General features: G+C 36.5%; 1 protein-coding gene across 1 annotated transcript in view; it reads right to left on the bottom strand.

The window, feature by feature from the left end:
- Nucleotides 1-24915, bottom strand: part of EPS8 (epidermal growth factor receptor pathway substrate 8) — a 285097-nt gene that overhangs the window by 17109 nt on the left and 243073 nt on the right. The window contains exons 15-18 of the mRNA XM_006866026.1: nucleotides 24056-24186; nucleotides 19322-19430; nucleotides 15936-16079; nucleotides 1703-1925 (exon numbers count right to left, since the gene is read on the bottom strand). Of these exons, the coding sequence (XP_006866088.1) occupies nucleotides 1703-1925; nucleotides 15936-16079; nucleotides 19322-19430; nucleotides 24056-24186 (607 nt within the window). The remainder of the gene's footprint in view (nucleotides 1-1702; nucleotides 1926-15935; nucleotides 16080-19321; nucleotides 19431-24055; nucleotides 24187-24915) is intronic.

Below are 24915 nucleotides of genomic sequence, written 5' to 3'. Positions count from 1 at the left end.
ATTACTGAAAATATATATATATAATTTTAAGATTAAATTAAATTAGATAAACCATATACTATAAGATGAAACAAGATTCAAATTTCTTAGAAGGAATTTCAGTCTTCAGATTTTATACTGCTATTTCCATATATTAACAAAAATAATTCAAAGTTGACCATAGTGTCTTTCTTTTAGTTTATTTAAATCTGATTTTCATAGAAACCATTCATAGGAAAAATCTAATTTAAATTTATGAAAATATGAAGTTGACGTCTAAATCACTTAAAATCTCAATCTGGAGGGCAAATTTGAGATAATTTGCTATTGGCAGGTAATTATATTAATAAGATAGCATGACTGTGTATGTGTATACAAATACATACATGCACACATACGTGTATCACCTATGCATCTGTACACATGTCTATGTATATATGTGTATATGTATACATATATGTGAGTAGCAAATAATACATGTTTTCATAAATATAGGAATAACAAACAAGAGGATTATGAAGGTAATATTGATGATGATGATTACGATGATAGCAACAAACATTTATTGCCTGTTTATAATGTGTCATATATTAATCTGAATCAGGGTTCTTCAACCTTGACACTACTGCCAATTTTGGCCATCTGGCCACTGTAGGATGTGGCTAAATATCCCATGCCTTTATTCATCAGATGCCAATAGCATCTCCTCAGTGGGAACAACATAAGATGGTCTCCACACTCCTGGAGTTAGGAGAGCAGGCGGAAAGGAGAAAAGAAAATTTACTTCTCATTAAGAATGCCTGTCTAAATGCTTTATATACAGTACCTCATTAATGTCTCAATTATTTTAGGAGGTGGTTCGTGTTGTAGTACTAGTTAAGTGTTGTCAAGTCGGTTCTGACTCACAGCGACCCTGCATAGGGTTTCCAAGGAGCCACTGGTAAACTTGAACTGCCGATCTTGCGGTTTAAACCAACTTTGTGTTCCAGTGCATTAGCCCACTGCACCACATTTCAACTCATGGTAACCTCATGTGTGCAGAGCTGAACTGCTCCAGTTTTCAAAGCTAGGACCTTTCAGAAACAGATCACCAGGCCTGTTTTCCAAGGCATCTCTGGCTGGGTTCACACAACCAACCTTTCTGTTAATAGTCTAGTGTTTAACTGTTCTATGAGGTAGATACATTATTTTCCTCCATTTTCAGACACTGAAGTATAAAAGGATTATTAAATTGCTTAAAGTCAGCCAGTAAGTGATGCTTCAGCATTTATTCTCAGTATGTCAGTATGTCCAGAATCTCCTGTGAACCACCACAGCGTACCGTAATGTGTAGAAATACACTCATTACAGAGTGGGGAACACTATCTGTCTCTCAAAATTACTTGGGAGAGACGAAACTAGGTGAAAATAACCTCTGAAGTGTCATGTAAGCATGCTGTTGTTGCTAAGTGTCATCAAGTTGGTTCTGACCCATAGAGACCCTGTATAGGGTTTCCAAAGAGTGGCTGATGAGTTTGAACCACCGACTGTGCAGTTCAAACCGACCTTGTGATCCAGTGCTTATCCTACAGCATCACAACAGGACTCCACCATGTAAGTATAAAGGACTACCATTTATATATTTAGTAATATATAATAGCAGTAGAAACAATTCTAAATATTTTACTTAGTCATTTTAGTTCATAGAAGAAACTATACTTTTTTGCCTTTTGAAGAAACTTACGGTCCACAGGAAGTTGTTTGTGTCTCTGGCTATCTCGTATAATGCTGCCACCACTGTCACTGGAGTTGCTGTTCTGACGGGTTACATTGGCGGGAACCTTTGACACAGGGACAGGTGCTGGAGTAGAAGGTGGAAGGGGGACAGGGACCGGAGCTGGTGTTGGAGGAGGAGACGGAGCAGGAGGAGTATCAGTTGGCCTTGGACCATACTCCATCCTCTGTTTCTATAAGAAGACAAGTCATTTATTTGATATTTTAAAAACACAACTCAGACTAGGTAAACAAATTTTGCTATTTATTTGTACACTTTTTTACAAACCCAGAGGAAGCTTATGTTTGTTATTATGTATGTGGGTACCTACATACACAAACACATATATGTACATACATATGCATATATCTCAATATATACACAGATATATTTACATACACACTTCTTCACTTCCATATGTTAAGTGCTGTTGAGTTGGTTATGACTTATAGTGACCCAACTGTATAGGGTTTTAGAGAAGAGGCTGGTGGTTTGTACTGCAGACCTTGACGTTAGCAGTCCAGTACCGATCCTACGGCACCACACCAAGATACTGCTATTATTAGGTGCTGTCGAGTCAATTTTTGACTCATAGCAACCCCATGTGGTTGGGTAAAGTTACATATCATATCACATACAGCTTTTTCTAGAATATAATTTTTATAAGAGCATAATTACTATAAATAATCATGTTTTAAGTACTCTACCTATTTGTTAGAAGTTGAAAATATAAGTTAAGGAGTTATAAGAAGATATCAATAGAAAACAAATGTATTCATGATGGTGATATTAACAAAAATTCGATTTGGACTTGGAATCACACTAAACTTGTTGTTGTTGTTAAGCGCTGTCAAGTCAGTTCAGACTCATAGCAACCCTTGATACGGCTTCCAAGGAGCAGCTAGTGAGTTTGAACTGCTGACCTTGTGGTTCAAACCGACTTTACAGTTCAGTGCTTTACCCCATAGTGATTGTTTTATAATTTCCATTAATGTTTTCTAATTGTACTAGAAGACTAAACACCAACTGGAGCATAATTTTACTTATCATTTTAAATATGATCAAAGATCTTAAGTTTTCCTATTTCCAAGTAATATTAATATTAAAGTAGATGAAGGGACTATGCTTCAAAATAAACAGGTTTTAACTGTTAATATTAATACATCATCTTTATATTAATGTATAGCCCTTTCTGCCATCAAAGGGCTATACATTAATATAAAAATGATGTATTAATATTAACATTTTATTTAATTAAACTAGAAATTATTCTAATGGTGTGGAGCGAATGGAGTGAAGGTCTTTAATTCTGTAAGGCTGCAACTAATAAACACATTAAAAAATAGGCCACATGGGTACTTTTATTTTTTTAAAGGTTGTCATTTTTGTTAAGTGCTGTTGAGTCAATTTGGACTCATAGCAACCCTAGGGTTTCCCAGGAGGAGCGGCTGGTGGGTATGAATTGCTGACCTTGAGGTTAGCATTCCAGTGCTTTTCCTACAATGCCACACCAGGACTCCTTTTAAAGGGTTGTTGTTGTTGCTATGTGCAGTGGAATTGATTCTGACTCATAGCGACCCTGTATAGGGTTTTTAAGGCTGTAAATTTTGACGGGAGCAGAAAGTCTCATCTTTCTCCCGTGGAAGAGCTGGTAGTTTCGAACTGCTGACCTCAAGGTTTGTAGCCCGATTCATAACCACTACGCTACCAAAGTTGGTGTGAGAAAACACAAAATACTTTCAATCATTTTTAATCATAAATAATAGGCTATTATAAAACAGTATTCATGTATGTTGTTGTTGTTGTTGTTAAGTGCCATCGAGTTAGTTCCAACCTATAGCGACCCTGTGTAGGGTTTCCAAGGAGCGGCTGGTGAGCTTGAACTTGTGTTCAAACCGACTTTGCAGTCCAGTGCATTAACACACAGCACCACACCAGGACTCCTTATTAAACTGCATACAAGAGGTGAAATTTAAAACCAAGTCAAAATAACTTTAATAGATAACTGCATTGTAACAGATTCCAAATTATCAAAAGGCACATTTTCTTTGTACACCCCAAGTATACAAAGCAATAACTTTTGCAACCAATGTTTCAGACTGGTTCATTCAGTTCACCCCCCGTGCTGAGAATGTGCAGGTTCACCACCAGATAAACTGAATCAGAATCTACATTTTAACAAAGAATCACCTAGGAATGTCGAAGAATCCTGGGAATCTTTTTAACATGCAGATTTTGATTCAGTATATCTGGGGTTGTTGTTGCTGTTAAGTGCCATTGAGTCCATTCAGACCCATAGTGACCCTGTATAGGGTTTCCAAGGAGCAGCTGGTGAGCTTGAACCACCGACCTTGCAGTTTAAAGCACTTTGCAGCCCATAGCACCACACCAGGACTCCATGTCTGGGGTGGAAACAGAACTTCTCAGTTGGAAGCCCTGCCTGTAACTGAGGTTTAGAGACTGCACTGTCACAATTTTAAATTATTCTATGATTGAGGAGTAGCATTATAAAATGCAAAAAGGCCTTTTGATAATCAGGTCCTTAATTAAGAAACATGTTTACTTTTAAGTTCTAAATTGGCCCAAATATAAGATAATATTGATTTTAACAGAGCTTTCCCCAATTTCCACAGAGATCAAAAACATAAAAATACACACCACAAACACACCACTTCTAATTTAATCATGACTCAAAACACACCACACCAACCCGCATCATAGTTGCCTTCAGAGCAAATGATTAACACCTGTGGAAACCTGAGTGGGAAGAAGCCTGGGTTGTTTTCTACTCTTTAAAAGCTACCATTCACCAGAAACTGGGGTGGAGAAGGAGAGGAAGGGTATTATGCAAGGGTGGAAGTAGAAGTGAAAGAGATGTTTATAATGCTGCTAGACACTTGGTGGGGGCCGGGGGAGGGAGAGGAGCAGAGAGTGTGGAAGGAAGTAGAGGGATACACTCACAGTGTAAGTCATGGAGCAGATGAGACACAGGCAGACTGTTAACCCTATCAGCACTTAACGCCCAGAAACAGCTCTAATATAGTTTCTAATAATAATATTAAAAACAACAGCATTACTACTTTTGCTATCAAGCCTAATGAAACAGTTTTCCTATATTTGGGCCAAGAAAATAATTCAAGCAATCAAAATACAGCAAACATCACTAAATGTAATATTTAAAACACACCAACATCATTTCATTAATGCATATGCAATGTTTCCTTGCCAAGAATGTCCTTTGCACACAAATTCACGATGTGCGAGTGAATTAGGATTCCAAAAGTGTCAGAGTTTAAAATTATTGTTTTTGAAGCACAAACAAAAAATGCCATGAGCTTGGCATTCCATGAAATGATTCATATTTTCTGCTTCCATAAAACAAGAACAGCTAGTGCTTTGCTCTCCATTAAAAAAATACTGTGGAAAACCTAATGCATTGTGTGTTATTGTCACAATCAAGCCTGAAGACAAGCTCACCAAATGTTCTGTGCCTCATTTCACTCATCTATTATTGCTAAATAATGCAACTTTATCAGTATGCCCTAACAGAATATAGGCTTAAAACTGTAAATATGTGATTAAAGGAAACGAATAAGAAAAATGTTTAATTAATCATGCCATGTATTGTATTTACTTGCATATTTTCCCTTTTTCTTGATCCTTTTCTCTTGCTTCATGTTACAACCCCTGAAGTGAAAAAAGAGGAAAAGCTGTCTGGAATAATTGCAACCCTCTTCTTCCCTCTGACCTGGCAACCAAGGCAACTTTCTTTTGGGAACTGGTTTAATGCTACTCTTGGTGTGGAGGTAACAGAATCAGGAGGGTCTTCAAATCATTTTGTTATGCCTCCTCCTACTGCTATACCTCCACCACCACCACCACCATCCCTCCACCTTAACTCAACTAGTAGTCTCTTCATTATTTCTGTCAGCAATTCCTTACTGTAAGTACGACGTGGATGCCTCCAATGTACCCTAACTCATGGGAAATCTTTTAGAGGCAACTGCAACCTGAACTTTCTTCTCCTGAGCCAAGGTGAATTTTAAACCCTAAAAACCAAATTTTGACCAACTCATTCCAGTTTTTCTCGAACGTTCCTCATTTTAACATTGAAAAGTTACATGTTCCTAGAAACTTTAATTGTGGACAAACTAGATGGTTGGTCACTCTGGTGTGGTCCCACTTTTGTATGCCTTTACGTCACTCTTGCCCGCTTCATCTCCTACACATACAGGGAAGCCTGTGAGAACTGGAACACAGTGGGGCTGACTGTTTCTGGGTCTCGAAAGTTTTCTGCCTTTGACAGGGTGTAATCTTGCCACTTTTTTTCTCTCTCTCTTGTGGTTATTAATCAGGCTGCTAATCTCACAGTCAACAGTTAGAAACTACCAGCTGTTATGTGGGAGAAAGATGAGGCTTTCTGCTCCCATCAAGATTTACAGCTTCGGAAACCCTGTACAGGGTCACTATCATTCGGAACCGACTCCACGGCAAATGACTACAACAACAACAACTGTCGTTGTTAAGGAGCTCTGGTAGCGTAGTGGTTACGAATCAGGCTTCTAAGTCTCACGGTTAGCAGTTCGAAAGTACCAGCTGTTCTGTGGGAGAAAGATGAGACTTTCTGCTCCCATAAAGATTTACAGCCTTGGAAACCCTGTACATGATTGCTATGAGTCAGAACCGACTCCATGGCACATAACAACAACAAAACTGTTGTTATTAAGTGTTATCAAGTCAGTTCTGATTCATATCAACCCTGTATAGGGTTTCCAAGGAGAAGCTGTTGGGTTTGAACTGACGACTTTGCCGTTAGCAGTCCAGTGCTTACCCTACAGTTCTACTGTTGGAAAATATTTACTCTCTTCTCTGGCAGGTTTCCACTTTACACAAGTTCCAGTTTTCACAGGTTTATGTATATTTAAAGTTCTGTTTAATACAAAATCTCTTTCTCTTTCTCTGAAAGAAATCAGAATTACTAAACCTGGTGACAAATTTCCTTTTCAAACTTAAGTCTGAATGAGTCACTTTTCTTTAGCAACTAAAGTTTAGTTGAAATCCTCAAGGATTTAAAAAGTTATTAAGAGATGAGCTCCTGATACATGCAAGATACTGCTTCAGAGGGGAAATTATGCAAGTAAGCCTGAAGGAAGCATTAACATTGAACTGTTCTTAAATTTTTAACCTGTTCTGAATTACACATTTCTTCTTTCAATTTTGGTCTCTTTGGAACTCTGTAGTGAAAACGACACAGCTGGAACATTTGGAGGATGTTAGTCCAGACACAGAATGAAAAAATTATATAAAGAATTGCCATGAGGAAACAAATGTAGGTTACCTCTGACAGCTCACCAAGTAATTGCTATTAGGAAAATGGAGCAAATCACATCAGATGAGAAAAATTAACACAGGAGCGGGAATTAAAATACTTTCAATTATAATTCATGTCAAATACTAGACAACATGAGCAAATTTGTTTTTGACAAATGCCCACAAACCAATCAATGAGGGAGTCTGTAAATATGTCATTTATTTCCATTACTCTTTTCTAGCCATGGATAACTTAACATAGAATACATACAGTATAAACATGAGAGAGAATTTCAGAAGTAACTACTTCTATATTAGTATTAGCTATTTAAAATATCCAGCTATAGGTTCATCTTATTCTTATAGCTTAAAAGCACATCAGAATGCATCAAAAATTGATTTTACAAGATGAAATATATCAATATATAAAGGTGTGGTTTTAGTGAGCTTCAATTTTGAAGCTTAAACAAACACAAAACAGTTCACGATTATGCACATGTTGGTCAGTATTTACATATATATCTGAATATATTTAAGAGTAGATATTATTCACATTAATCCAAGAAATATCAAGGAAATTATCAACACATGAGGCAGACTTAAGAGACCCCCCTACCCTTACCTCAAGTCATGATTCTAATTAACAGATGAACAATCTTGTGAGATTAATTTTAAAAACAATTGAATATTATTAGGCAGTTGGCCTGGACGGGATAAACATGAAAGCATCTTTAGAAAAATGGTCATGCTAATAGTATCTGAATGGTCTAGACTGAGCTTGGAAACAAGAGCATTCATAACATGGGCTGAAATGAGCACTGTGAGATGATTAGTAGTTATCTATGGATGCTATTTCCATTTTCAGTTTAGGGTTATTTAAAATGTATATAGAAAATATTGTTGTTAAGTGCTGCTGAGTTGGTTCCAACTCATAGCGACCCTGAACAGGGTTTCCAAGGAGCAGCTGGTGAGTTCTGAAGCACCAACCTTGTGGTTCAAACCGACCTTGCTATCATCTGTTATAGATAATAACAGAATTTCTATCTAGACTAGATGGTAGAGACCTAATCTCTTTTATTTTTGGTTGTTGTTGTTAAGTATTGTTGAATTGGTTCAGACTCATAGCAACCCTGTATAAGGTTTCCAAGGAGCAGCTGGTGGGTTTGAACTGCCAACCCTGTGGTTTGCAGTCCAGTGCTGATCCTACAGCACTACACCAGGAGTCTATTTTACAGCTTAGCAAACTGTAGTATAAACAGTGAACTATTTCCCTTAAGATCACAACTATTTAGTGGCAGAAACCGCTAGAATCCTCCTCTAACAATGCTTATATTAGGTTTTTACCCCCATCACAATACCTTGCAAGGAAATAGAGAAGACAGGAGGCTTTGTGTTGAATTCTCAGTTCTGGTATAGCAGGACATCTTTAATTATTTTTGCCTCTTGGTAGCAGTAGTTGCTGCCGTTAAGTGCCACTGTGTCAGTTCTAACTCATAGCGACCCCAACCCTGTATAGGGTTTCTGGGGAGCACCTGGTGAGGTTGAACCACTGACTTTGCAATTCAAATGCCACTGTTGTTGTTATGTGCTGTGGAGTCGGTTCTGACACATAGTGACCCTGCACGGCGTTTCCGAGGCTGTAAATCTTTACGGGAGCTGAAAGCCTCATCTTTCTCCCGTGGAACAGCTGGTAGTTTCTAACTGTGACCTTTATCCTACAATGCCATACCAGGGCTGTACGCAGTAGTCCTAATTCTCAAATCTGGTATTTCCATACATATTTATGGGTTAAACATTGGGCCCCTAACTACAAGGTCAGTGAATCAACCCTAATAGCTCCTCTGCAAGAGAAAGTTGTGACTGTCTGCTTCTATAAAGATTTACAGCCTCAGAAACCGTATGGAGAAGTTCTCTGTCCTGTAGGGTTGCTATGAATCAGAATCAACTCAATGGCAGTGGGTTTGGTATAGAGAGATCGATAGAGCAATCGATCAATAGAGATATATGTTGTTGTTAAGTGCTGTCGGAAGTTGGTTCCGACCCATAGCAACCCTGAACAGGGTTTCCGAGGCTGTAAATCTTTACGGGAGCAGAAAGCCTCATCTTTCTCCCTCAGAGCAGCTGGTAGTTTTGAACTGCTGACCTTGCGGTTCGCAGCCCGATTCGTAACCATTACACTACCAGAGCTCCTTATAGAGATATACAAAGATAGAGAAATAGCTATAGATATATAAAATCCTGATATGGTGCCGAGAATAGGCACTCAACTCAAGATTGGTTTGAACAACAAGGTTGGTAATTTAAACTCACCAGTCACTCCTCAGAAACCCCATACAGGGTTGCTATGAGTCAGAACTGACTCAACAGCACTCAACTATATATATATGTAGAAAGAGAAAGAAATTTCATTATCTTTTGATTCCATATTTTTCCATGAACTTTTTGAAGGCTCCTGTATAAACTGTGCCTGAGAGCAAGAATATCTGTGCATACTAATTAGCACATAGACTTGATAATTAAAAATAAGGCAAAGTCTGTTTTAATCAAGCTTTGGGGCGTTTTAGAAATAATAGTAGGAATGTGAGTTTTGCTGTCTGCTCTTGGCAGAACATGAGAATCTATATGTGCCAATGCACAAATTCCAGTAGATGAACAGTCAGCCAAGTCAAAAGAAACATTAGGAAATGTATGTGAATTTGTTGTAAGCAGATTCCAGGAGGAAGAAGTACCATGGATGTCCATCTGTTGCCCAGCTTTAGCATGATACAAAGCCCTGGAATATTCTAGCACAAGACTTTTTAAAGCTTTTTATTTTAAACATATCTTATATTTACAGAAAAAGTTTAACAGTAACATTTTACATAACATGAAAGCTAACATTCTATAAAACAATAGCACAATGACCAAAACCAGAAAATTAATATTGGCAAATATTATTACGTATATGTTAGACATTATCTCTGGATTTCACTTAGATAATACCTACAGTATAGTTAAAACATTGTGTGGCACTGTGGAATTAGCACTGGACTGCTAGCCACAAGGTTCAAACCCACCAACTGCTCCTTGGAAACCCTATATAGGGTCACTATGAGTTGGAATCAATTCAAGGGCACTTAACAACACCAACATAGGCATTAAATAAATTTCACTAGTTATTCAACTAATATCCTTTTATTGTTGTTTTAAGATCCTATCCAGGATCTCACATTGCATTTACTTGTAATTTCTTCTTGTTTTCTTCTCAGTTGTCAAGTTATTCAGACTCATGGCAACCCCATCTGTGTAAGAGTAGTACTACGCTCCAAGGGGTTTTCTTTTTTCTGAATTTAATTTCTTTTGTTGTTTCTTTGACAAGACTTTTGCCACTTATCTTCATTTCTCAATAATCTCTCATAAGCATTACTTCCTTTTCCCTATGGTATCATTTTTTCAGATGTTCCATATTTTTGGTAAATGCTTTATTACCTCTTTCCCTGGATCATTCATTTATTTTTAAAACTCTGCTGAAGCCATGGGAGAAACAGAGAAGGTGAGAATGGCTGCTTTACAGAACTGTTAAAAATCCCAAATGAATGTGAAGATGTTAAATAGCATGGATGCCCAGGAACATCAGGTGGCAATTCAACACCTATTCTCTTTCAGTGCCAGGTAATAGCATCCCTGCCAGCACAACAGAACCTCTACCCCCTTCTACCAAAAATGCAGGAACAATAGGCAAGGGCTGTGCTTGTGTTCTTTATCTGGGAACTCCCATTATTTATATGTACTTCCGATTTACAGGACAGGTAAGAATGTAAAAATAAGAGTCACAGCTCTGTGCATTTATAAAATACTTGGTAACTTACATATTTGCATGGAAAGAACTCCTCTATTCTCACCATTCACAAAATATCCACCTTTTAAGTAATTACATAATTTGGCAACTGTCTTAAATGATAAAAATAAACACATAAAGGAGTAGATGGAAGGAATACATTATTCAAAATTCCAATTCCAGGTACTGTTCTTTAGAACTGATCAGATTAACTTTTATCACAGCAGAATGCATGGTACATACAGTTAGTCTGAGATGTTACCACTGTAAACATTCATTTGGTGAAAAAGTATACGTCTATACAAAAAGAAAGAACACCCAGTTACAAGTACAACCCCTAAGAATACTAGTGTAGTATTTGGATCCATGGGATTTGGATCCAGAGCGCTGGGCTCCAATCCTGGTTTCACACAGCTGTATAACTGTGAGCACATTACTTCTTGGCATTTAACGTCTTCATATCCAAAATGTACCCACTTCATAATGGTGTTGTGTAAATGACTGACACATAATGATGGTGGTTTTGTGCCATGGAGTTGGTCCCAACTCACAGTGATTCTATATAGGGTTTCTGAGGCTGCAAATCTTTACACGAGCAGAAAGCCTCATCTTTTTCCCACAGAGCAATTGGCAGATTCAAACTGCTGACCTTGCAGTTAGTAGCCCAACTTGTAATCCACTACCCTACCAGGATTTCTTGGACTGACACACCGCACAAGCATAATCTACTGCAAAGTGTAATTTCTTGCTATCTGTAAATAGAAAGAAAACTTAAATAATGAATCATTAGATGTCTTTCTGTAGTACAGGACATGGATCTGTAATGTTTTGGACAGAAGCAGCTTCTTTACATTTCCTCAAAGTTTTGATATCACTGGATGTGACATATGGGGGTGGAGGGCAGTGTGTGGATCATTTTTGAGCAGGAGAGAGAGGATCACAGCAGCTGGTCCAGAAATCACGAAGTGAGTAAAGCCCTCGTGGTTGACTTTGGAATTCGTACCGAGCTCTCTATCCAGCATGTGAGATGCTGTCAACATTTGCTAAATGAATAGAAAGATGACTAAGACTCAGTATGGTTTTTAATATGTTTGTAATCCAGTGGAGCTCTTAAGGATAGAGTAGTAGGATCACTAGAGTCTATATAAACATGGTATTACCTATTTCATCATTCTGAAATCAGCTGTATACAGTATTTATTGTTAGACATTTTGGTAAAGGTGTGGTGAAACTGTTGTAGAGTTATAAAAATGACTGGCATTCATTTCTAAGGATGCTTTTTTTTAGTTTCCATCTTATTATTTTTGAGAATAAGAATTCTTTTAGAGTAGGATTTACATCATATAGCAGATAGCAGATTGCAGACTGTCAAGCTTGTCTATTAATATTTTACAAGATCTTGGTGGTTTTGTTGGGCTCAGTCCAAAAATTTTAGGAGGTGTCAAGAGCAGATTATTTTTAATACCTTTTAAAAAGTCAATTCTCAACTTAAAGACATACACACATAATTTCTACACACATTTCTACATGCATCACTGCATTCATAGTTGCATCCAGAAAATTTTAGATGACAATCAGATAGTGTTGAAAAGTCTAAAAGGAACCAACCCAAAGAGGCAATCAATCCCCGCAAGAACCACAAGTTTCTGTTTACATAAAGTAGCAAAACAAACTCCTGAAACTTGTGAACACTTAAAAAATGTCTTGCTTTTGCCAAAGTTGACAAAAACATAAGCTGAGGCTCTGTTAAAGAAAGGAGGGATATATTTTATGTTCTCCAAAAGTACGCCACCTACTTATGATATGTACTCATAGTCTGGATTCAGTTTTAGACAGCAATATACTTTAAACAGAAAAGTCAACTTATGGCAAAAGCCAGGAATCAGAATTGAAGAAAAAGACAACTCTGAACACTAAAAAGGAAAAGGTAAAAGATGTTAAATTCCTTAGGAAATCTCAGGTAGGAAAAAAAAAAAAACCTTAGAATTTACCTTATTTGAAAGTTTACCTGTCTTATTTTATTGTATTTTGTCCTTTCCTAATAACCATGCACATAAGTGAAAAGTAACTTGGACAATTGTTTTTTAATATCTAAAATATATATTCTTCTGTTAACATGAGGCAGCTAGAGATATCCTTTGAAAATAGTGCTTCTTAGCGCTTACCGTGAGTTAACTTGTGGCAAACCTATATAGGGTTTTCTATATAGTATTTAAATCAGAGATTAAATACTCTATCACTGTTTGAGGCCTACATTTCAAGCATATACCCTCCTTTCTGTGTTAAAGGCAAATAATTAAAGCCTCTATAGGAACATACATAAAGCACTGACATTCATAAACCACAAAGAACCCTGCACTATGTCAGGTAACTACAGCTTAGTTACCTGAGCTGTAGAATCAGAGAAGTAGGAAATTAAAGAAGAAAAGGTATAAAAATGATGACAGAAAATTCACTTGAAAAATTCACGCGAGATGGAGTGGACCATACCTTGAATAACTCAAACTCCTTCTTTGGCATCAACAGCTAACGACAAATAATGGAACATAAAATAAATGCATAATATATGTGAGCATGAGCTCAGGCAAAACCAAAGTACAGCAAACAGAATTTTCATTATCATTGCATTAAGTTATCAAGACATAAAAAACATACATTAATTCTTTATTTCAAATGTTTCCTTCAATCTTGAATTCTGATAAGGCCAACAGTCTCTCTGGATAAGTATAGGACCTACACAGGCATACCTTGCAGATATGGTGGGTTTGCCTCCAGACCACCACAATAAAGCAAGTCACAAGAATTTTTTGGTTTTCCAAAATTTCCCAGTACATATAAAAAGCTATGTTTACACCAAATTGTAGCCTATTAAATGTGCAACAGACTTATGTCTTAAAAATATATAATTTTAAATATTTTATTGCTAAAATATGCTAACCCTCATCTGAGCTCAGCAAGTCATAAATTTTTGGCCAGATCTTGCTTCAAAGTTGATGGCTGCTGACTAATAAAGGTGAGAAGGTGGAGGGTGTTGAAGGTTAGGGTGGCTCTGGCAATTTCTTAAAATAAGACAACAACAAAGTTTGACATTTCAGATTTATGAACTGGCCTGATTACAATATTGCTGTGTCTCAGGGAATGAGGAGACCCAAGGAGAGAGAAATACATTGAAATGGAGGAACAAACAATTGGTAGGTGAAGCAATCATAACACACACAACATTTATCAAGTAAGTTTACCATTTTATATAGATACAATTTGTAGCATCCAAAGCAATAACCATAGTAAAATCAAAGATCACTGATTAAAGATCATTTAATAGTAATAATAATAATAACAGAGAATAATAATGAAAAGTTTGAAATGGTACAAGAATTACCAAAATGTGACACAGGGACACAGATAATAGTAATAATAATAATAAAACAGATAATAATAATGAAAAGTTTAAAATGGTACAAGAATTACCAAAATGTGACACAGGGACACAGATAATAGTAATAATAATAATAAAACAGATAATAATAATGAAAAGTTTAAAATGGTACAAGAATTACCAAAATGTGACACAGGGACACAGATAATAGTAATAATAATAATAAAACAGATAATAATAATGAAAAGTTTAAAATGGTACAAGAATTACCAAAATGTGACACAGGGACACAGAATGAGTGAATGCTTTTAGAAAAAAAGGCACCAATAGGCTTGCTTAGGGCAGGGTTGCCACAAACCTTCCATCTGTAAAAAGCACTATCTACAAAGTACAACAAAGCACAGTGCAATAAAACGAGATGCGCCTATATTCGACTAGAACATCATGAGAAGTCAAAGTAGCTAAATGAACGTTAGTGGCAGAAGGATTTTGGCCACATTTTGAGATTTGAACAATCTAATTGTTTATTAAGCATAGAGCTGACATGAAAATGAACTGTTTCACTTCATATTCTATGTAATGTCTAATCAAATTCATGACATTATTGTAGGGTCAAATATGATCTTTCACTCCAGACTCTAAAGGTTAATTACTGCTGTTAACATGGGGAAAAAGCCATGCTACACTCTGTAGGATAAGCACTGGACTGCTAACCACAAGGCTGACAGTTCAAATCCACCAGCTATTTCCTGGAAACCCTATACAGGGTTGCTATGAGTCAGAACTGACTCGCTGGCACTTAATAACAACAAGAATTTCAGAGGCCAAACATAGGAAATTCCATCCATTTTGTCTCTGTAGGTAGATCTGACTCTAGCAATCCTGTCATAGGTCAAAAGTCTCAACAATTTAACAAGTGAATTCAGATGATATGATGAATGAGTTGATCAGGATTAGCAAAATCCTGAAAATGTGGCATGAGCTTTAATGACCAAGAAGAGAGATCCCCACCTACCTAATCTATGCCCAAGTACTTCATAACATTAAGATCAAGAGATTAAAAAATAGTATAATCAAACTAAATAAACACATTGTAAGGAAAGTTGAGGGCACTTTCAATGTTGGTCAGTACTATATCATCTAAGAGATTCTGAGGACAAGGGCTGGTGAGTACAGAGTACTGAGCCGTCTAATATGCGCTATATCAAGAGGAAACTATTAGTGGGTTATGAGAGGGCTATGCATAGGAATGAGGAGGCAGAAATACTACGTCTTCAAACATCAAAAATACTGTAGGTTTAAAAGGCAGTATTCAAAGGAGCACACTTACTGCTAAACATTTTGATCAAATATGTAAAAAAAAGTAAATCAGAAAACATGTGTAATTCTTGCCTACATCTCTCACCATTATCCTCAATTATCTAAAAATTTATAGCCAATTAAATCTTAAAATGAGCAATAATCAAAAGGCATTTGAGTTCTCTGAAAGGTTGTTGTTGTTGTTGCTGTTAGGTACCATCGAGTTGGTACTGATTCAGAGTGACCCTGTGCACAACAGAACGATACACTGCCTGGTCCTGGGCCAACCTCACATTTGTTACCACACTTGAGCCCACTGATGCTGCCACTTTGTCAATTCATCTCTCCGTAGATACCTGAAATTTGTTAAAAATTAAATTTTGCTAAGAAATCAAGATTACCTGTATGGTATGTGTGTAAGGTGGATCAGCACGTCCTAATGCAGACTCTGGAGGTCTCACAATATCCAAAATGTTATTTGGCACAAATCCACAATCTCCTCTTGCATTTCGAACTCTCCACCATTGTTTCCTGTCATCAAGGATCTGTTATGGTAGAAGAAAATGAATGTTAACTAAGATGAAATTTCAATTGTATTCTTCAATTTTTCTTCCTAGAAATCAACCACAAAATAGTTTTCACTTCTAATTTATCGATGGCAAATTGACTTTGCATCAACACATTGTGAAGTGAAAGACTCTTGGAAATTACACTAGTAGTTATAACTGCTAGCATGGAATAGCCACCACTCCTCTGTCAGTTTGTCGTACTGTGGTAGCTTGTGTGTTGCTGTGATTCTTCAAGCTATGCCATGGGTCTTTTAAATACCAGCAGGGTCACCCATGGTGAACAAGTTTCAATTGAGCTTCCAGACTAAGACATAATAGGAAGAAGGACAGTCAGACGACTTTTGAATATTTAGTCACTGAAAGCCTTATGAAAAACAGTGGAACACTGTCAGCATCAGAATACTGACTGCTGAAACATGATGAAGAAAACCAAAATATCGTCAGATAGAGTGCTAGAAGATGAGCCTCTCAGGTTGGAAGGTACTCAAAATACAATAGGGTAAGAGCTGCCTCCTCAAAGTAGAGCTGACAGTGATAATGTAAATGGAGTAAAGCCTTTGGGACCTTCATTTGCTGATGAGGCATGACTCAAAATTAAGAGAAACAGCTGTAAACATCCATCAATAATGGGAATATGGAATGTATAAAATATGAATCTAGGAAAATAGAAAACTGTACAAAATTAAATGGAATGCATAAACATCGATATTCTAGGCATTAGTCAGCTGAAATAGACTGGTATTGACCATTCTGAATCTCACAACCACAAAACTAGGAATGACAAATGGAAGAGGAATGGCATCACATTCATCATTAAAAAGAACATATCAAGATCTGTCTTGAAGTACAAAACTGTCTGTGATAGGATAATATCCATAAGGCTACAAGAAAGATCAGTTAATACCACACTATCATTCAAATCTATGCAGCAACCACTAAAGCTAATGATGATGAAATTGAAGAATTCTATCTACTTCTTCAGTGGAAAAGCTCCATATCATCAGCCAAAACAAGACTAGGGGCAGACTGTGGAGCAGACCATAAATTGTTTAAAAGAAATTTGAACTGCAACTACCTGGCCAACTGATTGAAAGAGATCCATCTTTATGCCCATTCTAAAGAGAGGTGAATGCAGAAATTATTTGACAATATCATTAATATCACATGAAAGTAAAATTTTTCTAAAGACAGTTCAAAAACAGCTACAACCATACACTGACAGAGAACTTCCAGAGGTTCAAGTTGAATTTGGAAGAGGACATGGAAAAAAGAATATCGCTGCTGACGTCAGATGGATCTTGGCTGAAAGCAGAGAATATCAAAAAGTTGTTTACCTGTACTTTATTGAATATGCAAAAGCTTTTGATTGCATAGATCATGACAAGCTATGGGCAACATTGCAGAGAATGAGGATTCAGAAACAATTCATTGTGCTCATGAGGAACCTGCACATAGACCAAGAGGTAGTTGTTTGAACAGAACAAGGGAATACCAAATGGTTTAAATTTAGGAAAGATGTGCACCATGGTTGTATTTCTTCATCATATTTATCCAATCTGTAGGTTGAGGAAATAATCCCAGAAGCTGGATTATATGAAGAAAAACATGGCATCAGATTGGAGGAAGACTCTTTAAAAACTTGTGATATAAAGACGACACAACCTTGCCTGCCGAAAGCTAAGAGGACTTACTGATAAGATCAAAGTCTGCATCTCAATGTAAACACAACAAAAATTCTCACTACTGGACCAATAAATAACATCACGATAAATGAGTAAAAAATAACATCACGATAAATGAAGTTGTCAAAGACTTCATTCTGCTTAGATCAGCCATCAACACTCCTGAAAGCAGCAGTCAAGAAATCAAACAGCATATTGCATTAGGCAAATCTGCTGCTGTACAAGGCCTCCTTGAAGTGTTGTAAAGCAAAGACGTCAATTTGAGGACTAAGGTATGCCTGACTCCAGACATGGTATTTTCAATAACCTCATATGCATGTGAAAGTTGGACAGTGAATAAGGAAGACCACAGAAGAATTCAGGCATATGAGTTATGGTGTTGGAGGGAATAATAAAAGTACTATGTGGGCTGCCAAAAGAACAAACCAATTTGTGTTGGAAGAAGAACAGCTAGAATGCCCCCTGGAAGCCAGGATGGCCAAGCTTCCTCTCTCATACTTTGGACATACTGTCAGAAAGGACCAGTCCACTGGAGAAGGGCATCATGCTTGATAAAGTGAAGGGTCAGAGAAAGAAAGACCCCCAACGAGAGGGATTAGCACAGTGGCGGCAGCAATAGGCTCAAATGTAGCAATGATTGTGAGCTTAGTGCAGAACTGAGCAGTGTTTCATTCTGTTGTGCATATGGTCACTATGAGTTGGTATTGACTCAATGGCGCTTAACAACAAAAAACAGAGAATACCCAAGATCTGTATCACCTTCCAAGACTATAATTATTTGTATTATCTGAAGTATTTGAAATGACTAATTCTTTTGGGAAGTTATATTTTCTACATTTTGGGGATAGAAAGGAAAAGTATGAAGGTCATCTTTGTTTTGGAGTGCTGGTGTGGCACTGTAGGATAAGCACTGGACTGCTAACTGCAAGGTCATTGGTTCATACCCACCAGGTACTCCTTAGAAACCCTATACAGGGTTGCTACAAGTCAGAACTAACTCAACAGTATTTAACAATAATAATGTTGACCATCCCACCATATATGTTTAAGAAAATGAACCCTCAGTTATAACTTAGGAAAGAGATTTGGACATCATGATAGACTATTCCCAAAACCATTAGCTGATTGGCTGTTAGAAACACTGAAGCACAGATATGAGGACAGACAGAAGGAAATATTGTTATTCTATTAAAATGTTATGGTGCATCTATATATGAAGTGATACTCAGCCATGATTCCAAAACGAATAAAGTTTAGAGGAAAGAAAAGGGCACACAGTGAATAGGTACTTTTACTGAACATCAAAAGAAGTCATGAAATCCAACCCAAATAACACACACAAAATAAATTAAATAAAGCAGCTGCCCCTCCCAGATAGATAAAAGCATCTATAATATAATATATCTTTGATAATATCTAAAAAATGGAGAATAATTTCTCAACCTCTGAATATCTTTGTGGAATACATATAAACCACAAGAGGCGATAATAAATCCATTTTGTTAAGAGTATTTTAAAAAGGTAAAATTCTATTACCTCTAAAATATCATCCCTTTGAACTGATAGTTCACTGGTGTTCCTTGCTGTAAATTCATACTTGGATTTGGCATATTTCTTGAGTGGTGTTTTGAGTGGGTCATAACTTCTATGAAAAGAAAGAAGAAAAAAATCATTCTGTAAGGAGCTTCTAAAGGCTAGAAACAAAAGTAAAACATTGAGGCAAGCCAAATTCTACCAGAAAAAAAATCTGACAAATTATTCAGATAGTAGGCTAGTTTCATCATATTTTACAGAATATGAGAAATAAAAGAACTTTCAAGTTTTTAGTATTAATAAATGAGCAATCTACGGATAGGATAAAAATAAATGTAATGGCATGAGGCTATTTGGCATTGAGTCAAATCTAGCATCCAGTTCTATGAATGTTTTGTCCATTAAATACACATAATGAATAATGCTTTGTTAATTAGCATATCTACCGGAAAAGATTTAGAATGAAGGTAATACATGCTTGTTAGCATTGTTTCCTAAAAGTAAAAGAGATTTAAGAATTTTCAGAGTGCACATTTACTTTCTACATCAAGCTTATTAGTCAAATGTTTCTAATTCTCTCACCAACTACACATTAAAAAATTATGACTAAGCATCAATTATCAGGAAAGCATGGTCTAGTTATCTGTATTACAAATAATATATAGATTAAGTACTAGCATATACCATAATATATAGTATCGTTTTCTCTGTTACGGTCAATGTTGTTGTTGTTTAGTGCCGCTGAGTCAGTTCTGACTCATAGAGACCCTGTATAGAATTTCCAAGGGGTGGATAGTGAACTTGAACTGCCAACACTGTGGTTCAAACCGACCTTTCGGTCCAGTGCATTATCCCACCAGGACTCCAAATAAAGAATTAAATTCAGCACAAAGTAAATTTCAATTTTAAAATAGGTATGAATTCTCACTTTTTTTTTTTGTTTTCAAAAAAACAAGTTATTTCATCTACTCATTAAATTTTTTGAAATTGCATTAACTAGATTATAACTCACAGTGACCAGATGTCCTAACAGTTGAACATTGACCATTTTTGGTACAGTGACTCTGTGTATTTCTTCTATCTTCTTTTGATGCTTTCTGCATCATTCAATATTTTGCTCATAGAATCCTTCAATATTTCAAATCGAGGCTTGAATTTTTCCTCCGTTCTTTCAGCTTTAGAAATGCTGAGTGTGTTTTCCCTCTTGGTGTTTTAACTCCAGATCTTTATACTTCATTATAATATTTGACTCTATCTTCTCAAGCTGAACTTTGAAATTTTCTGTTCAAGCCTTTTATCTCTTCAATTCTTCCATTTGCACTAGCATTTCTTTCCTGAGAGCAAATTTCAGAGTCTCTTCTGACATCCATTTTGGTCTTTTCTTTCATTCTTGCCTTTTTAGTAATCTTTTATTTTCTTCCTGTATGTTCTTAACATCATCCCACAACTCTTATCTTTGGTCTTTAGTGTCTATTGCATCAAATATGTTCTTCAGATGATCTCTAAATTCAAGTGATATGTTCAAGGTCGTATTTCGGCTCTTGTGGACTTGTTTTCATTTTCTTCATCTTCAGCCTGAACTTGCATAGGAGCAATTGATGGTCTGTTCCACAGTCTGCCTCTGGCCTTGTTTTGGCTGATGATATGGAGCTTCTCCACTGTCTCTTTTCACAGATGTAGTCAATTTGATTTCTGTGTATTCCACCTGGTAAGGGCCATAAGTATAGTTGTCTTTTATGTTGTTTGAAAAAGATATTTGCAATGAAGAAGTCAGTGGTCTTGCAAAATTCTGGCATGTGATTTCCAGCATTCTCTCAACAAGGCCATATTTTCCAACTTTTGATCCCTCCTCTTTGTTTTCAATATTTGCATTCCAATCACCAGTAATGATCAATACATCTTGATTGCATGTTTGATCACTTTCAGACTGAAGAAGTTGATAGAATTCTTCAATGTCATCATCACTGGCCTTAATGGTTTTGCATAAATTTGAACTGTAGTGGTATTTGCCTGTCTTCCTTGTAAGCATAAGGATACTATCCTATCACAGACAGCATTCTACTTTAAAGTAGATCTTAAAATGTTCTTTTAGATGATGTATATGACACCATTCCTCTTCAATTTGTCATTCATGCAACAGTAAATCATATGACTGTTAGATTCAACATGATTAATACTAGTCCATTTCAGCTAAAGAATAGGATATTGATCTTTATGTGTTTTATTTCATTTTTGACAACTTACAGTTTTTCTAGAATCATACTTTCACATTCCATTTTCTGATTATTAATGGATGTTTACAGCTGTTCTCGTCATTTTGAGCTGTGTCCCATCAGCAAATGAAAATTCCAAAAGCATTACTCCATTCGCATCATTATGGTCAACTCTATTTTTAAGAGGCAGCTCTTCTCCGGTTGTATTTTGAGTGCCTTCCAGACTGAGTGGCTCATTTTCCAACATTATACCAGATAATATTCTGGTGTTATTCATAATACTTAAATATTCAATAATCTGATGCTAGCAATGTTCCACTGCTATTCCTAAGGTTTTCAGTGGCTAAACATTCAGATGGAGTCCTTGTGTAGTGTTGTGGGTTAATGTGTTGAATGGCAAAGCCGGTTGATCCACAAGGTCAGCAATTCAAGTTCACCAGCCACTCTCCACAAACCCAACACAGGGTCGTTATGGGTCGGAACTTACTTGACGGCATTGAATAACAAAACAAACATTCAGAAGTAGTCTGCCTATACATCTTCCTAGTATGTCTTAGTCTGGAAGCCCAGCAGAAACTTGTCTACCATTGGTGACCTTGCTGATATTTAAAATATCAGGTGCATATCTTCCAGAATCACAGCAACACACAAGTCACCACAGTATGGCAAACTGACAGACGAGTGGTGGGAGGTTAATTATTAAATAACCATTAATGTTCTGTGATGCTGTAGGATAATGCACTGGACTGCAATGTTGGTTTGAACCACAAGGTCTGCATCAAACTCACCAGCTGCTCCTTGGAAATCCTACACAGGATAGCTATGGGTCAGAACCGACTTGACAGCACTTAACAACAACAACAACAAATGTGCTTAACAAGATATATATAGTTTTAATTAACTTAAAACTCCTGATACATTAATACTTTATTAATATTTTCTTCATACCTATGAAAAATAAAATAGCTACTTTTTATTACTTTACTCCATCTCTTCCACGTACATTCCCATTTTCTCAGACATCTTTTTAAGAGAAAAGGCAGGAGGGGTGTTTACCCATCCTATTGCTCTTTTTTGTTTTATTTGGCTGCTCATCAAGGTTCTCTGGAATACTGAATCAGTGAAGGGCCTACAGGACAAATGTGGACACAACCTATCCTTCAACATAGTCAATTTGCAACCTGGTAGTTAGCAACTCCATAGAAGAACGAGAACAGGTACAAAAGAAGCTAAAAACAAATGATCTACACACTGTGCTACCTATTGGCTATTTTTAGTATAATAAAAGAGAATGGTAGAATAAAGTAAAATTATGGTCAAGTAATTATTATGTATTATTAACAAGAAAAAAATTTAAACTATCTGCCAGGGATTATCTACCCCTGTCCCTACCAAACAGCTCCCATTTTTATCTAGTTTACATATTAGCACTCTATTAGGATTTCATTAGGGGGATAAAAGATTTAATCACCTTAAAAGGCATAAAACAATTCAATTTATCATTTTTCTTGCTCCCATGTTCTTCTCCCCTTATGCTCTGGGGAATAATTACAACTAATCACGGAGATGCGTGGAAATGCATACTAAGAAAGGACAGCATAACTCCATCTCTCAGGGGATTTGAATCAGTGGATTGGGAATGGCTTCTAGCCTAATTTCCATTTCTTTACTGCCTTTTACTTTTGCAGAGGTGCCCTAGTGTTGCTGTGGATTAGACATTAGGCAGCAAACTGCAAGGTCAGTGGTTCAAACCCACCAGCTGCTCCATGGGTCAACGAGGAGTCTAACTGTTCCATTAAAAATGTACGTTCTCAGAAACCCTATATAAGGTGGTTATGAGTCAAAATCAACTTAATGGCAATAGATTTGTTTTTCTTTCATGCTCTTGGTCTCTACATACATCAAACATGCTGAGGCTTGGAAACAAGGCTGAAAATGTGAACTTAGTCTATTTCTTTTTCTTCTTTACAATCTAATTTTCTGTCTCTGCCTATGTTGAATTTGAAAGAAAAAAACATAAGAAATCAGACATAAAATTGAGATTTTAAATGAAAATATAGTAAGATTAAATGACAATAATGACAAGTAAGGAAATGATTCTGTTACAAAATTTAGTTTATATTTAGTTTAAACATTTCTAGCTAAAGGAACGTTTGTTTTTACAAGGTTAAGAGAAGGGGTAAGGGGTAAGATATTTTCTTTAAAAGTTACAGAGCTGGAATGATCCCTTGAGAACATCTGGTACAAACTAATGGAGAGCTTACAAACAATTCTTCTTTGCCTTTTATTCAGAAATTTTATCAGAGGTATCTTTAAAAAATGAAAAGTAATACAAAGGCAGACATCCTTTGTTCATTTGTTCATCAAAGCTAGTTCCACAAAGGAATGACTGAAACTTTATTTAAATAATTAACAGATGGAAAATTTAAACAAGTATTTGACAATGCAGACAGTGTCAATTCTGTTCCCACTAAAGCAAAGACAATTACACACATCTCTTCAAATGCTGCCCATTAAATGTTACCTATCCATAGGACGATTTGGAGTTGGCTTAATAGCAAAAGCAGCTTCTCCTTGGTCCAGATGGGGCCCTCTTGCATAAACGTTATTAGCTGCATATCCATCAGTTGGAGAATACTCTGATACGCTGGATTGCTAAAACACAAAGGGGTAGAGATTAAAGAATCACCAAATGCCATTTGAATACTTACGTCAGTCAACAAACAACCCTCCACTATACTGTGATCACAATTTTCACTTTCAAGTGACTTATCATTGTGCTAATAAAGTATTAGCAAGGACCTCCTTATTATAAGAAAAGCCATTAGTGCAAAACTGAACCTTCATTCTGGAAATGACCACGTTTAAGCAATAAATGCCATCACTAGGAATTTTAGTAGCAGGTGATTTTGGTATCAGACAGTCTTGAACCCAAACTCCAAACCAAACACACAACCTTAGAGTGAATTCTGGCTCATAGTATCCCTATAGAACACAGCAGAACTGCTCCAGAGGATTTTCAAGGCTGTAAATCCTTAAGGAAGCAGACGGACTCTTCTTTCTCCAAGGAGTGGCTAGTCTTCAGGTTAACAGACTGATGTTTAACCCCCTGTACCACCAGGGCTCTTTACGTCTTGAACAGTTTGTATAAAATAAAATTGGCAAAAACCCTTAATAATCTTTGTTTTCTCTGTTTTAAGAAACAGAGCAAAGCAAATACTGTTGTATGAAAGACATCAGAACTCTATGCATTAAAATTACACTATACTCAGATTTTTCTTATTTTATATACCCTGAACACTGTTTTCAAGGATTAAAAATTGGCAGCATCCAGTAGCACATTAAAAAGATAATACATCATGATCAAGTGGGATTCATATCAGG

The sequence above is a fragment of the Chrysochloris asiatica genome, unplaced genomic scaffold (genome assembly GCF_000296735.1).
Source record: "Chrysochloris asiatica unplaced genomic scaffold, ChrAsi1.0 scaffold00086, whole genome shotgun sequence".
In the NCBI taxonomy this organism is placed as follows: Eukaryota; Metazoa; Chordata; class Mammalia; order Afrosoricida; family Chrysochloridae; genus Chrysochloris; species Chrysochloris asiatica.
Note: the sequence above shows the minus strand (reverse complement) of the source record. Positions and strands in the feature narration are given on the sequence as shown.